The sequence below is a fragment of the Prinia subflava genome, chromosome 13 (genome assembly GCF_021018805.1).
Source record: "Prinia subflava isolate CZ2003 ecotype Zambia chromosome 13, Cam_Psub_1.2, whole genome shotgun sequence".
In the NCBI taxonomy this organism is placed as follows: Eukaryota; Metazoa; Chordata; class Aves; order Passeriformes; family Cisticolidae; genus Prinia; species Prinia subflava.
This window is the reverse complement of record NC_086259.1, coordinates 14,399,796-14,416,401: the sequence shown is the minus strand read 5'-3', so window position 1 is coordinate 14,416,401 and position 16,606 is coordinate 14,399,796. Positions and strand designations below refer to the sequence as shown.

The 16,606-nt window shown below is 45.8% G+C and overlaps 1 protein-coding gene across 9 annotated transcripts in view; it reads left to right on the top strand.

Moving 5' to 3' along the window:
* The first annotated feature begins 774 nt into the window (after positions 1-774).
* The window catches only part of CTCF (CCCTC-binding factor), a 38,847-nt gene continuing 23,015 nt past the window's right edge, over positions 775-16,606 (top strand). Inside the window, exons 1-5 of one of the 9 annotated variants that reach the window (XM_063410944.1) lie at positions 849-982; positions 4,400-4,519; positions 7,191-7,257; positions 7,965-8,077; positions 16,266-16,360. In XM_063410944.1, the coding sequence (XP_063267014.1) occupies positions 16,307-16,360 (54 nt within the window). In that variant the 5' untranslated portion in view covers positions 849-982; positions 4,400-4,519; positions 7,191-7,257; positions 7,965-8,077; positions 16,266-16,306. Of the gene's footprint in view, positions 983-4,399; positions 4,520-7,190; positions 7,258-7,964; positions 8,078-16,265; positions 16,361-16,606 lie in introns of all 9 variants that reach the window. The other 8 variants (XM_063410946.1, XM_063410947.1, XM_063410945.1 and 5 more) reach the window with 8 other exon arrangements.

Genomic DNA, 16,606 nt, shown 5'->3' with positions numbered 1-16,606 from the left:
TAGGCTGAACAAGCCAAGTTACCCTCAACCACTCCTCACATGGTTTCTCCTCTAGACGCTAATTTCAGTCACTTGTTGGTATTTACAAAACTGTCCTATGACTTTCCTGCTGATTAATTCATGATTGTACTGACTCCTCTTCCACCTTAAGGAAAGTTTGGGTCTTTCAACCAGGCCAAATCCCTCCTCAGCACAGAGGATGGACTTTCTTTGTGGCCTTATTCTGCTGAAGAGCTCCTTCCCAGGGAGCTTGAGGCACAGCCTCCTGCTTTGACAGTTTTGCAGAGGTGAAGGGGCAGTTTTGGCTGAGGTGAAGAGGTTAGTTTTTGATAAAGAGCAGTTTTAGGTGAGGTGAAGTGGGCAGTTTTGGCTGAGATGAAGGGGGTAGTTTCAACTCTGCAGCTGTCCCGATCTTGAGACAGCGCTAACACAGGAGCTGCCCAGCGCTCCCCTCACGCCGCCCCGCCGGGCGCGCGCTGCCCTGAGGGCAGGGAGGGGCGCTGCCTCCGGCCCCTCCGCCCCGCCCCTCGGCGGCACGTGACGCGCTGACGCACACACGCACAGGCGCGCGCCGGGTGACGCCGCGGGCCCCGCGTGTTTGAAGTTGGCGCGCGACTCGCGCCCTCGCTCCCCCCCACCCTCGCCCCGCCCCGCCCCGCCCACCGCTCCCAGCCTGCCCCGCGCGGCCGCTTCCCCGCGCGCGCCGGCCCCCCCGCCCCCCCTCTTCCCCCCGCTCGGGCCGGCGGCCGCGGCAGAGCCGCGCTGGGTGGCGCGTGCGCACTGTGCCCCGCCCGCCGCCATTTTGTGTCCGAAAGCGACTGTGGAGCGATTAAACCGCGGGGCTGGTGCCGGGGCGCTTAAAGCGGCGGCGGCCGCGGCGGGGCGTGCGGGGCGCGGCGGCTCCTCCGCGGGGCCCGCGGGCGGCGCGGGGCGGCGGCGGGGCCCGGCGACCGGAGGGAGCTCGGCGGGGCGCGGGGCGCAGGTAAGCGGCGGCGGCGGGGGGTTTGCAGTCGCGTTCTCCGGCCTCTAGGTGTCACGATGGGGCTCCGGCGCGGCTGGGGCCCCGCAGCGGCCGCCGCCGGGGCAGCAAGGGGGGCTTTGTCTCCCTCTACCGTCCCCGCGCCGCCGCCGACGCCACCGCCGCCATTCCCCACAGCGCGGCGCTGGGCTGCGGCACCGCCCGGGCCGCCCGCCCTCCTTCCCTCCCCGGCCACCGCCACCCGCCGGCCCCGACTCCATTTTCTTTCCTTTGTCTCCTCCACCGCGCCACCGGCGCTGATTAACCGCCCCATTACCGCCCCCTCCCCGCCGCGCCTGCCGCCCCCCCCCTTCCCTTCCCGTCCCGCACGTCCCTTCCTTCCCCCCCTCCCCCGCCCCGCCGGGCCCGCTCCCCTCCCGCCCCGTCTCCGCTCCCCCCCCCCACTTCTCGCACCTCCGCGGGGCTCGCCCGGTGCTCTCGGCCCGCCGCCCGTGTCCTGCCGCGGTGTGTGGCCGGGCGCTGCCCGCGGGGACGGCTGCGTGTCCCGCTCCCGCCGGCCGCCGCCTCGCTGCGCTGGCGTGTGCGGCGGAGTGAGAGGCGCTGCGAGGCGCAGAGCGGGACTCGAGCTCCCTCTGCAAGGCAGGCTGAGCAGCGCCATGCAGCAGCACCGGGGCGGGCACGGCTGGGGGGCGCCCGCTCTCGCCGCGGTGACCGGCCGGCAGCCCCCCCGCACCCCCCGCGCCGCTCCCGGAGAGCGGCGGCCCCGCCGTTCTGTGTCCATCCCCCCTCCCCCGTCCCGTCCCCTCCACCCCACTTCGGGCCCGGGGTCCCCACGGGGCTTCAGGCTTCGATCGGGAGCACCTGGGCTGCCACCAGCTGCCGACCAGCTGTGTCACTTGCTGGGACCTGGCCCGGCTGCCCGACTCGCGGACATCTCCCCGGGAGCCTCCCGGGCCTCCGCAGCCGGGCGCTTGCCCAGGGACAGAGCCCGAAATCTCGTGGCAAAGGACGGCATTATTCCTCCCTTCCATGGGTCTGTGCTGCTTGGGGGAAAGCACAAAACCCGATTCTTTTTGTGATGCAGAGGAGGAAATCGCCCATGCTCTGTGTCCAAACGCTTTTGCTGTTTGTTCCACATCAGCTTTAGATTTCTTAATATATATGTTCACACGATATCGAATTTGGCCTTGTGTTAACCTTGTGAAATCACTTTGATGGAGGGGTTTTGTCGTGTTATATGGTTCCTTCTCCGTTCAGTGTAATCCTTAGGACTTGCCTGTTGGTGAGAATGAGCTCTCTTTCCTGTTTGTGACTTCCTATTTTTTTACCGAGCCTTTTTTCCCTTAAATACATGCATGACTGTTCCTCATCTCTCGCCAGTTACTGAATTCTGGTAATAAACTCCAGAGGTTTTTCTAACTCCATTCGAAGCATCTAAAATACTGTTTACCACTTCCAGTGTACGTGTTTTTGTTTCAGTGCAGGAAGTGTGTAAATATCGTCTCAAATTCTCCAGTTTATTCATCTTCTGCAGAGCCTGTTGAATTTGCAGGAGCCCATCGGGTATAAGAAATAATTCCATGCTGTATTCAAGCTGTTCTTACTTAAATGATCCTCCTAAACACTTTTCTCTAGTGTAGAAGACATCAGCAGAACTGAAAAAAGGCACAATTTTAGTACAATGGCAATGCTTGCTGCCTTTTTTTTTCTAGGTTGATGGATTTTTACTTCCATTTTGTTTTTCTTCTGGATGTGTAGGGCTAGCTCAGTTTTAATGTTGTCCGCTGTACGTGAATGGTTATTAGGATGCACGGAAAGGCTCAAGAAACTTCGTAGGGTATTTTTGACGAGTAATATCTGAGCAAAAGGTGCAAAGCTCGAGCTCCTGTAGCCTCCAGTGGCCCTGCAACTGAAATAATACAGCAAGGCTCATCCATTTCAGACAGAACTTGAAGAACTGTCACTACAGCGTTAAGTTTGCTGGTGACTCGTGCCTGCAGTGTTACTGAGGGAAGGAGCTATTTCAAGAGCTGTGTTCGTGTGAGCAGGCTGGATCTTGACGATGATCCACAGCTAATTTGTGTGCATCCTCACCAGCTCTTGGGGCTGCAGGTTGATACCCGCCTGCTGCACTCCCAGTGCTGTGTTTTGAAATGCCAGAAGCTGACCCATGTTGTTCTTGACTTTATTCAGCATTTACCTGAAAAATCTAATTATATGGGATTACTAACTTGTTAAGGAATTTCTATGCACAACTTACTCCAGAATTTAATTTCTTCTCCTCCGCTTGGGACTTCCATGTCCAAGAACTCCTGCTTTTCTAGATTTTGGAAGTTTAATGTTGGATATTTTTAGGTCTGTCTGTTCTTGGACCAAAGTCAGCCTATTCCTTTACTTATCCCTAATGCTTAAACATGTTCCAGTGACCTGTGGGAAGCTCTCCCTGCTCTATCAAACACAGAACAGTTTTTTTTGTACATTAGCTCTTCCAGCTATATTGTTGTTTATATTTGCATAAAAAGTCCCTAATTCCCTATTCTGGCAACTTAGTTTCTCTTAGCTCTTACCAGAGAGGGAATGCTCGAGGGAGTAATAAGCATTAGGATCCCAAATGTGCTTGTACATGCACTAGAAATCCATGTAATATGGAGCAGCCACTGCTTTACCTGAACACAAGGACACACACTGACAAAAGCTGAAAGAAACCAAGGCTTTGACTGCTTGTTTTGTTTGTGTTAACTTACTGAACTGTACTGATTTATTTACTTAACTGTAAACCCCTGTTCATCCGTTTGGCTTTAGTTCAGACGCCCAGTTCACTCTTTGTTGTACTAAACCTTGAAATGTCAATACAGTATCAAGCTCTGCTACTCTGTAACCTACATGGTCTTAGAGACACACAGAGATACAGGAAATTCCCTTTTATTGGTTATATTTAGTGTTGATAACAATGATTCAGATTATAGGTGGCTGTTGTTCTTTCAGGTTTTTTACTGAAACTGAAAATCTGTCCTGACTATAGCTGAAGATACTTTTTTTTGTGCTGAAGGATATTTGAATTTCATTTACAACACAGCTGTTCTGCTGCTCCTCTCACTTCTGTCCAATAATTTATCAGTCTTTAGGAATTAAGTGAGATATGCTTATCCCAGACATATTTAATATGAAAGCTAAAGAGTTGCTGCTCAGCTGAGTGATCTGTTTTTCTCTGATTAACAAAAATAACCTCAAAAAGAAGAGCAGACTAAACAGAAGGTGAGTAGGGAGTTTTATGTTTCAGGTCATGTTGACATTCAAGTAACTGTACACAGAAGAACTCGATTTGGGTATCTAATGTAAATTAAAGTGAAGTTTTCCTCAGTTTTATAAAAACTTGGAAGCTATAAAATCTTAATTTCCTTCCAATGTGGTTCTTAACAGGTGGAAAGAGAAGTAGTGCAGAGACAGCTCTCAAGAATGGCGCAGTTAACGTGCATTGACTTAGGGGACGTCTCCCATAGAATGGACTCCCGAAGCATTATTCTCTAACTATCCCTACAGGTGAAGTTATGAGTCATAGATAGAGTTGCATTTTTTATGTAAAGGTTTGTTTTTAGAGACACCCTTTTAGTTCAAGCCCTCCCACAGTTTACCTGACGATTTCAGTGTGTGGTGTTCATATTAAGAGTTGAGGCCAGGAATGTTTGAAAGTATTTAAAAGCACAAGGGCAGTGATCAGTTAGGATATGCTGACCAGTGACACCAGCAAGAGCTTCTATTATGGTAGCAGTGCAGCAAGCTGAACTACAGGGTATTTTTTTTCCTCCTTGTAGTGCAAGTAGTCTGCCCAAATACATATTGTTATGTCAGTCAGTTAGCAGCATCTAATTTTTCCGCTATAGCTGCAAACTCATGAAATTTCTAAAGCTTCATGGGTTTCACTGGAAAGCTTGGCTCAAATGTAAAGACAGGGTTAAGTGAGTTCATTTTACAGTGAAAATCTTCTTTTGCACTTTTTTTCCTCATACTGTAAAAAAATTTCTGTTGGCATAATTGAATTTGTCAAATTCTGGCAAAACAGAAGACAAATTGCAGATTGTTTGGCGTGTGAACTGCACCCCTGGCTGTATTAATTATTCATCATTAATTAATCATCATTAGGAGCCTGTATATATTTTAAACTTTCCTGCAGGTAAAGTATGCAAAAAAAAAAAAAAAAACAAAAAAAACCAAAAAAAAAACCACCAAACAAACAAACAAAAACACCCAAACACAAGCCAAAACTTAATATACAGTAAAATGTTGTGCAGCTTCTCATCAGAACTGAGGTGACTTGATGAGAGTCCTCAGATATGTCACTGACAAAATTATACTGGATGTTAGTGAGCTTGCTGACAAACACAATACGAATTTGTAGTCCAATAAATTCAGATTAAAAGGCTTAAGTTTTCCATAGGGAGGGTGATTAACTATTGGATTGATATAAAGAACAGTCATGTATTTCTTAATTTCTTATCATCTTTGAATCAAGATTGTGGGAAAAAAAAATCTGAAAATCACTTCAGCCAGCTGCAAGGTGCTGACCTTTTCTTGTTTCATATCTATTTAGAGAACTGTCATTCATGAGAGGTCAGACTTGGTGATAAACCAGGGGTGCTAAAGAAAAAGGATTAATAGCACCTCCTCTTCTCTTGAACCAACTTCCCTCTTTTTGAACAGAGAGAGGTTTAGGACTTTTTCTTTTCAATCAAGAGTATGATCAAACCAGTAAAATCTTTTGAATGGGGGGAAGTAAGATATTGATATATACTCCAGATATTGATATATACTGGAGATGTGTCAAATAGTGTCTGTATACTTGGTCCAGACTTGTGACTAATACATCCTGGTGTGGGGCTGTGGCACTGGGGAGCTGTTGGAAAGATAAATGTTACTTCTCTGCTGCCAGGACAAGATGCTGGCTGGTGTCCAGCTCGCTGCCTACCAAGCAGCCCAAGGACCTTGGCAGGAGCACTGCTGCCCAGACAGTCCTTGCATCAGCAAAGTTCTTCCTTCCTAGTTCTAAGCGTGGAAAGTGTTCAAGAGGGGAAGAAGGTGATTTTTATTGAATCCACTAAAGAAAACATAGCTCCATAAAATTTTGTGTTACATAAAATTATTTATTGACTCATTTTATATATTGCGTTTGTGTGTGTTGTGTGGAATTATATTATCTGCAGTGATCCTAGTTTTAAACTGGATGCTGAGTAAAATACTGACTTAATCAGGAATTAAACTGAAGCATAAAGCTGTGGAAGAAGGAGTAAACAACACAATACTTTAAAGCTATGTTAATGCCTCGTGTGGAGACTTGACACAAGTGTTTGACACTTTCTGAGCTCTCCAGGATGTTACAGAGAACACCTTGATGGTGGCCTAAGCATTTCTAGGTGGAGATTGCTGGAAGCTAAGGGTTTTTTTTTTCACGTCTTACTTATGTTAAAAAGGTGGGAAGGGGATGTGTAATCTTGAGAACTCAGAGCTACAGAGCACACTTGCATATAATCCATGTGCTCCTCTGCATGGTAATTTCAACAGAAGCACGTGATGCTTGAGTTTGGCAGTTCTGGTTTCTCCTGGTTGGTTGTAAGAAGGTGAATGGTGTCACTGCTGCTGCCCCTTGAGTTCTTCACAGAGCTCAGTCTGTGCCAGGTCTGGCTGCTGTGCTTCCCAGTGCTCACACAAGGCCAACTTCTTGGGTAAATGCAGTGAGTTTTGTGGTCATCCTATAGCTTGTAGGAGCAAAAAATGAGGTAAATATACCACAACTTTTGGAAAACCTGTTTTGGTTAGAGACTGTGTGGAGGTACTGTAGGTTCAGAAGGGGATCTGCAGGTCTAGAGGCAAAGCTCCCTAATCCCTTGACTGGGTGTTGGGATAAGGGTGGTAAGCCACAGACATGACTGATTGCTCTCCCTACACAGTGTTTCCTGCTAGACCTTTTGGAGACAGACTGCTGGACTAAATGGACAGTAATCTGTCCTTGTAGGGCTTTATTTTATGCTCATGTTGGATAAAGGAATTTTTTTCCTTTTTTCCCAACCAATCAATAAAAGCTATACAAGGATATTTTAAATTCTTGCTATTTTGAGAATAAACACCATAGCATTTAGGGAGGTAAAAGTCAGGGCTTCCCTGAAAAATTAGGTTGGCTTGCATCAGGATTGTTGTGACCCCATCTCCTTCCTCATAGGTGTTAGCAATTGCATCCCCAGGTGATGAACTGGTCAGCAAGATTTGCTTCAGGAGGGCAATGGCATGTAAGTGGATGTGGAAAAAATGCAGCCTCGAGTTTGATTTAAGCCTTCATGGAACCGTGCCCCAAAATATTTTGGGCTAAGTAGAGGCTTTCTGCAAAGGAAGCCAAGAGCACAAGTAGTAATAGCAGTATTTGGCTATTTGTAAACATTTTTTTACTCTTTTGAAATGGAGCTGTAAACTTTCCTGTATGTTTAAAATTATTGTCCAGGCAATTGAATTCTCCCATTGTTTAATGTTGAAAGAGACATGGTTTCTCTGGACTGGCTCCTGGAAGAGCCCTTCACTGCAGTAGAACCAGTAGTGAATTTTGGCTAATTACTTCAGCTTCTTGTATAGTTGTTCTGTCTCCTTGTATTTGATTTGCAAAGCTCTTCCCTTGAAACCACTTCTAACATCCAGAAATTTAAAATGAAAGCAGGAAATGCTACTGAATTAAATATACCCCCGGTTTTGGTTATATAATTCAATAACATAAGTTAACATTTTAGCCAGTAGCTTTCTCCTGTGTGCCAAACTGTTTGCAGTGGAAGTGCAATCTAAACTTCGGTTTTGCTTTCCCAGTATGTACTGTAAGAAAACCCCTTAGAGGCACTTCAGGAGTTTCCAGATTACAGGTTGGAAAAAAATTACATTTTTGAAGGCTAGTAGTTTCACTCAAAGCTTATCAGATTATTAAAACCTTTCTTCTTTTCTTTTCTTTTTGGAGGATGGAAGAAGTTAGTGTTATCCAGCATTCCTGCTGAGTATATAACTTACTGCCACTTCTGATCTTTGAAGAGAGATTTATCGCTTCCTGTGGCAATACTGAATACTGAAAAGGTACTCATTGATTACTTGATCCTTGCCTACCTTCCATATTTATTAATATTCTTCTCTCCTCCTGCTGAAGAGTGACTGCTGTTGACTCCTGCCTGCTCTGAGCTACCTGGAGCATTCTGTGATCCCAGACTATGCTTTGCTCCTGTAGTGTGTGTGGAAATAGTTTTGTCCTGTTAAAGCAGCTGAATCCTCTCCTTGTCCTACCAGCATTTTGACCTACGTGAAGAAGAATTTGTGAGCTTCCATGACAGTATGATGGAGCCAACTATCAAATATTTAGATGTCTCTCCTGCCTGACATGGCATCTGTAATGTTTTTGGAGACATGTGCTGTGAGTGGCTTGTGCAGACAAATCCTTAGGGATGATTTCTCCATCTCCACCAGACTCAAAGGAGAGGGATAGCATTGCAAGTTTGTCCTGCTGTGTTATCAGTCTGGCTCTTCCGGGTTAGAAGTGTTTGATCCAGTGCAGTTGTTGGTCAGTACGATGTGCTGCCTCTTGAAGCAGTCTGGCAGCCAAGGGAGAGTTTTCATCTGCCTTTTGGCACCTTTCCTACTGCCTATCGGACAAGATACAATTTCTTGTTAGCATCCTGGAGAAAAGAGCATTCAGTAGCCCTTACTACTGCAAAGACAGATTTTTCCTCTTGTAGTAGTTTAGATTTACTCACTCTGGTCTTGGGTTTTCTCCTGCAAATTAATAAAAAATAAGTAGTGGGGTCTTTTGTCAGTACTGCTTCCTCCTGTTCTTACTGAAGCTCCTATAAGAGCCTTGTCTGATATGGATCTTTGTACTTCATAGTACATGTGCTTCTCTGTCTCCTAAACAGTGAAACACAGTATTTGTGCTTTTCTAATGCTGTTCTCTTCAATACTGGGTGGATTTGGATATCCACCACTTTGAAAGTGCAGATCCTCAGTAGATTGCCAAGAGTTACTGTACATCTGTTTGTTTGCTGAAGAACTGATCAGTGTATGAGAGCTTGCAGAAGTGTTCCAGGGCCTCTAGGTCTTGTGTGGAAGTGAGTGCTGAGACCAGTAAATCTCAGTTCTAGGAGCATCATAGTTAGAACTGCATAGATGGAAAAAGGTCTCAATATTTTATGTTTGAAGTTTGTCCTTTATTTTATGTAGTGCCAGAGAATGGTAAAATAATTTTGGTTGAAGGGGCTTCTTGTGGTACCCTGGTCCAACCCCTGACTCATTGCAGGGCCAGCACTGATGCTAGATGAGGTCAGTTAGGGTTGTATTTAGGAAATATTCTTGTTTCCACAGCATCTCTGAGCAACCTACTCCAGTGTTTGACCACTCATTGTTGCAGCTGGTCTGTTGCTCTTGTCCTCTGACTCTCTGCTTCCAAGAGTATGGGTCCACCTTTGCTTCCCTTTAAAGTTAACAGTAGGATCTCCCCATGCTCTTTTCACACAATCTCCTGGGTCTTTTTACAGCTAACTTTATCATTCTGCTGTGTAGGTCTTGTATTCCAGCTACCTCATTGTTCTGGCAGCCTTCTGATGTGTTTTCTCCCATGTGTTCTAAGCTCAGCAATGGACATGTGAAGCACTTTTCAATTTTCAGTTTATGCCTGTTTTCCTTCAAGCTTATCAAACATTGCCCACATGTTAAAGACCTGATGGAATGTAAATTCATGCAAGGTATTTTATGCCAGAAAATACACCAGATATTTAACAGAAGTTTGGTGTCATCTTTGCAGAGAAGGGGGGTAGAAGTGACTTCCTCTCCCTTTGGGACATTCCCTTGGAGTGGATCAGAACAAGAACGCCTTGCATTTTTTGAGTGCCTTGAGCTGTGTCCAAGCAGCTTCAAAACATCTCTTAAACTCCAGTAACTTATTTTCTTGCTCAGAGCCAGTACCTTGTAAACAGAGAGGGGCAATGGCTGTGCCTTGCATTAACTCACCATCAGTGCTAATCTGCAGAGATCCCTGTGAAATATTCTCCATTCGTGTTGTCTCCGGTGTAAAAAAGAGCTGCCATTACTGGTTTGCTTTCTCTTCGCCCTTGTTGCTATGGTTTTCGGACGGCACAGAAATAACAACATGACTCTCCATGATGGTAAAGATGAGAGCAAACTTTATTCTTCTAAATTCTACTTTTATAGAGTAGTTCGGTACAAAGAACATGATTGGTTATTCAGCGTCTACACCCTTTAGTAAACATTTCTTTCCAGTAAACACGTTGGAAAAACACCACCTGCAGATGGTTTCTCACTTCCCAAGGTTTGTTTGAATTCCTCCTTTAGATTTCTCAGGCTAACATGAGAAAGTTGCTCGTCTGCCTTTCACACAGACAGTAGCAGAGCCTGAAGCCTAAATTCAGACCAATGTCAGGCCCACATCTCCCCCTTTTAGTTTTTGCTGAGGGCGGCGTCTGTGTCTGTGTCCTCTCCTGCAGGGCCCTTGCAAGAGAAAAAAAGACAAACATGACACCAGAAGTCCCATTAGTAATCAACCAATTACTAAACAGAACTTTCATTGGGCACCAACTTAAATGGTCAGGGAAGTTCTGTGGCATTTGGTGTTGACCCTTCATAACCATGTCCATGCACCAGCGTCAAGCTTAGCTATTTACTAATTCTAATACAGAAAAAAACAAACCATCATTAGCCTGCTCAAAAATGGCAGTCTAATTTGTCAAGATTCATCACTCTAGGAATCATCCTTTCAGATAACAAGGGCTTTTTCTGCCTTTTAGCAAAGGACAGTGGTCCTTGCATTACACCTGCAACCGCAAACTGATTTAATTTTCCAATTATTTGGACAACCTGAGTTGACCTTTTTTTTTTTTTTTTTTTTTTTTTTTTTTTTTTTTTTTTTTTAAATGCAAAAATGCATGCGATGTTTGAAAGGGCAAAGACCCATTGCAGGATGTGCAGGACTGGACCACTGGTCACTCAATTGGCCCATGATACCTGTAGGATGTCACCTAGAAAGAAAAAAAGAATAATAAAATTAATAAAAATATCAATAAAAAGATATCTGACTCCAAAAATCTACATGATCCCAATGACCAGAAAGGCAAAAACCACAAAGTGAAATAACAGCCCTTAATAACTACAAAACATACACCGAAGGCACGTGAAATATTACCTAAAATACAACTACATCTATGTAGGAAACTTAAATGAAACAACATCTACTATAAAATTAAAACACATGAAAAGAAAAAGTCCATTGAGACAAGATGTTGATCCTTAGCATCACTGGATGTCTTCTTGAAGCCTGGAGCAGGGAGTGACTCAAGGATGATCGATGAAAACAGGACCATGCTGCTGACACAGGACTTCTGTTGTCTCCATAACTTCCAACCACATGGTCATCTTTGCAGTCTATGTGACAGCCACTAAGGCTATGCAATGTCCCTTTTCACTCCTCAGAGGTGATGGGTAACACGACTGCTGAACCTGCTAATGATAAAACACAGGCACATCTTCTCCTTAAGTTAACAAACTTGTCAGGCTCCATTGTCTAAATTCAACATCCAGGTTTCAGAATTACTTTTTCTTCAGGTTCATAACATAAATGTTACATTGTTGCAAGTTATCTTTTTAATAATAATTTTGATCAGCCCAGAAACTGCAAAAGCTGAAGTGCTTCTTTACCAGTGAGATCCTGTTCATCCTTCCCGGGCAGGAATTCCAGGTTCACCTCAAAGATCAATTCAGCTATTATATTTAAAGGCCAAATTGTTGAGTCAAATAACTCATATGCAATTTTTTGTTAAAAATCTGGGCAAACAGGCAATTCCCATCCAGAGAGAGCCAAGGCATGGCCAGTGCCCAGCTCTAACTGCAGAGGAATTCCTTACACCAATTTTAAAAACAAACTTCTTAAAAATCTTATAATAAGAAACTAATATAATAATTGACACCTCCTAAATTTGTCAGGGTAGAGATGCTCTGAGCTCAGCAGGCTCTTGAGATGGTCTGTGACCAGGATTGGAACTGCATCCCAAACCGTCAGGACAGAGGAGGCATTCTTACAAACTCAGATAACCTTGTCTGGAAATCTGAAAATATTTAGAAAATCATGAATGCAAAGCTAGCATAGACAGCTAGAAAACAAGAAAAAATTCTTGGGTGACACGTGTCTTACAGGCAATTATAGACAAATAGCAAAGTACATGAGAAGAAGAAGCAGAAGCAGCAGCAGTAGCAGCAGCCGGCTGTAGAACTGTAATAACTTTATCATATCTGTGAATTCACATCAAATATCTTAAAAACTGAGATAACACTTAAAACTCATAACTGATGGTTATACTGTAGAATTATTAATAATACTTGTGTTATCTGCGAAAGGCAACAAAGGTTGCTTATTTGTTTTTTGTATTTCTTGTCATTTTTCTTGTATTATGAACAGGCATTTAAGGCTCCAATTCTGTTCACAGAGACGCCTCGAGAAGAAATGTTTTGAGGGAGGGGGGGAGGGAAAAAACCCAAACAAAAATCAACTGTCCCTCTAAAAGGAAAAGCTTCTGCTCACCTCAAAGGCGACGAAGCTATTTGGCCCTCCCTCAGTGGGGCTTTGGGGGCTCAAGGGCCCCAGGGCCGCCCCGCGGAGCTGGGGGAAATCCAAACAAACGTGGCCCCCATTTTTCTGTAAAGGAAAAAGCTTCTGCTCACCTCAAAGGCGACGAAGCTATTTGGCCCTGCCCTGAGTGGGGCTTTGGGGGCTCAATGGCCCCAGGGCCGCCCCGCGGAGCTGGGGGAAATCCAAACAAACGTGGCCCCCATTTTTCTGTAAAGGAAAAAAAATTCAAGCGAAGCAACTCCCACAGCATTATCCGCTGTCTAGAGGAACGGCAAGTTCCTCGTGCCCTATTCGCAGTCAGCCGCTTGGCCCGCAGGGAAGGAGTGGGGGAGCGAACCCCGCCGCTCATGGCGGGGGGAAGGGGGAAAAGGAGCGAGGAGACCGCTCCTCCGTTCCTATGACGACTTGCTGTGCAAATTCACGCGGGAAGGAAATGGAGGGGAAACGGAGAGGGGACAACGGAGCGGTGCTCGGCGGAGCTCAGCCCGCCGCCGCCCTGCCGCCGCCTGTCTCAAGCGGAGAGCCGGTGGCCCCCCTCACCGCCCTGGGGGGAAGGGGGGGGGGAAAAACCGAGTACGGAAAAACGAGAGAGGTTGCAGCCACCGCCGCGTCAGGCGCAGCGCCCTGAGGCAAGACGGGAGGAAACCCGAGGGAGAGAGGGAGAAAACAGGGAGGGCGAGAGAGAGAAATCGTGTGCCGCCGGCGCCGCCGGCCCGGAGTGCCTGCCGCCCGCCAGAAAGCTGGAAAGGGAGGCGGGGGACGGCACCTCCCTCCAGGGCACGGGTCTCCCTTCTCCCATCGCGCCCGCGAAACCATGGGTGTGGGGAGAGAACTGCCCATAGGGAAAACAGAAAAGGTGTGTGTGTGGGGGGGGAGAATGGTCTGATACCGCTCCACTGCAGGGAGAAGGAGGGACTAGGAACGGCAAGAGACAGAGAGAGAGAGAAGGCAGAGAGATCGCATCCGTGCTGCCATGCCTCTGTCTCACCGCACCCCCCACCCCCGCACAAGGGAAAGAACAAAGTTAAAACACAGAGACACAAAGAAAGACAAGCCCTAAACTCACACAGGCAATCATAAAAACAAGCACAGGTAACGTTAAAAGCATAAAACACTCATAAAGTGAACTTTTCGCCCTGAACACACAGAAGGATACAGAGGGATCAAAGGTTTTCGATCCCGGTCCCGTCCGCAGGCCAGATGTTGGCCCACGCCGACGAGGAAAGGATCGTTGTGTCACACTCTGGGTCGGAATCTGACCAGCTGTATCTTGGACGGGCTAGCATCTTTTAAAGTCACGGTACAGACTAGTCGCAGTGGATGATAGCGCAGGAACCACTGCCAGCCATCCGTGGTATGAAGAAAGGAGAAGGAAAAGCCAAGGAAGCGCCGTCTCTGCCGGCCGGGAGAGGCTTACAGACGCTCGCTTTGATCTCGGCCAGACAGAACCGAAAAAGGTCGGGGGAGTGCTGGGCAAGCTGTCGGCAGCGAAGAATTCCAGCTGCTCTTGTCAGGAAAGGCACAAGCTGTCCTCTCTCAGGAGAGGGGTTCCCCAGGTTTTTCTGGAACCTCTGCCCGGCTGTCTTTTCTAGAAATTAAAGTCCAGCTGTGCTGGGTGCCGTCCGACCTGCTGTCTTTTGGCAGGATTGACATGGTCAGCAGGACCAGCATTCTTTAGAAAAAACGTGGAGATATTTCGCTTACCTCTCTGAGGAGGCAGGTAGAATTTTCAAGCTTTGCTGCATGAATCAGTCCTGGCTGCGCTGAACTTCTTCGAAACGTCAGGTCACCAGATGTTGCTATGGTTTTCGGACGGCACAGAAATAACAACATGACTCTCCATGATGGTAAAGATGAGAGCAAACTTTATTCTTCTAAATTCTACTTTTATAGAGTAGTTCGGTACAAAGAACATGATTGGTTATTCAGCGTCTACACCCTTTAGTAAACATTTCTTTCCAGTAAACACGTTGGAAAAACACCACCTGCAGATGGTTTCTCACTTCCCAAGGTTTGTTTGAATTCCTCCTTTAGATTTCTCAGGCTAACATGAGAAAGTTGCTCGTCTGCCTTTCACACAGACACTAGCAGAGCCTGAAGCCTAAATTCAGACCAATGTCAGGCCCACACGCCCTTGTAAGAGTTTGAGTACAATCTTCATTTAAAACAGCTTTCTTTACTATTAAATAATTTCTAAGGCAGAAGATTAGGTTGGAAAATGGAAGAAGACTATCCCTTGATTCAAAATTTCAGGAAACCCAAAGTGGATAAAAAGATGCTTCCATTGAATTCAGTGTGTTCTGTTGTCTTCTTATGTGTGTGACAAAACCTCTGAGGTGATAATATTCTGTGTGGGAGGTTCATTTTGTATCAAGTGTCATCTAAGGAAGAAGTCCCTCTCTCTTAAGGCTCTTCTGTGTTAATTGACAAGTTTGTAAAGTTCAGGAAATCTTTTCAAGAGTTGCACAGCACAGAACCTGGCAAGGATGCAGCTTGCATCAGCAGTCTTAATATGTCCTTAGCAGTGGAGCACACCCCATGTATCCTCTGAGCATCCTCTTTCCTGGTCAAGACTTGTATGTAGCATTCATGATTTTTGCAGAGTGAGTGTTAAATAAAAAGAGATAATTTCCAGATTTTTAAAAACCTCACTATCACTGAGCATCCACAGCTCCAACAAACCTCTTATCAGTAATGCTCTTTGAAGCTGATAAACAATTAAAAATAGACTTGCCAAATAAAAAATGCAGCCAGGACACAGATTTGAGTGCCTTGTACTAAATAAATGACAGAAGATCTGGAGGTGAAGCACTTAAATTCAAAGGGTGTGAAATCCAACACTGCTTGGCCCTCATCACTGAGTGCAGCAAGAGTACATGCTTCTCTTGAGAATTACTCCTCTGGATTTCCTTACCATTCTCAGGTTTTTTAGCATGTATGCATACTGCAAACTGACAGGGATTACAGAAAGAAATAATGTGTTGTCTTGTAAATACTGTATTTCTATAAATGTGACTATTTTAAGCCTTTAATTGATAAGGGTAATAAGCTTGCTTCAGTGAGCAGAGGCTACTGTTCCTCAGAGTGGCAAGGTTAGAACTGTAATAGAGCTGATTTTGTTATTTGATATAAGCAGTATATCCACTGCTATATTGACTGTGTGTAAGGAGTGATATTTGCTCTCATTTACACCCCCTCAGCGATAGAAAACCCTGCAGTGTGCGATGTGCTATTCCACAGCACAGGAGAAAAAGGCCATCTGAAGTAGGCAGAGCTGGCTCTAAAATGTCATGTTGCACTTGTAATCTGACATGAGGCATCTGGAGCTTTAGGTTGGCAGAACTGTAAATGCCAAAGAGCTTGAGAACAGGTAGGTAGAGAAGCTTGTAAAGTGAGTTAAATCATCCTAGAGAAAGTATTAAAGCTGATTAAAATATTTCTTTGGTTTTGCTCATGGCTTTTTTGGTAAGTGAAGGGGTCTTCAAGCAGTTATCAGTGCTGCTCTGTTAGGGGTCTGGGACTACACCTTTTGTTGAACGAGCATTAAATATTGAACACTGCTTTTAGTTACCCCCTTTTCCCCCTGCCCCTTACCTTTCTCTTTTACGTAGTTTCACTAGTTCATCTGTTCTGTTCCAGAGTGAGTTCTGACCTCAGGAGCTGCATGAAGAATAGCCAGCATGAAGAGAACAAATCAGTCCAGGCAGAAGTGCACAAACATCAAGAACATAAATGTAAATTGAGGGGGTTTGAGGTGTGGTATGTGTTCCATGCTGAGGCAGTAGTTTCCTGAACATAAAGCTTAACATTGTGCTAGTAGAAACCCTTTTGCCTTGCTTCTCTTTTGGCTGCCCCTAGTGTTGGGGCACACCAGAGACCTAGTCTCTGGAAATATGGATGGAAATAAGTACCTTGGCTGGGTGAGTTCTGGTTTGGATTGGTTTCCTGATGAGGAGCTGCAGCCTTGAAAGTGCTTGTGT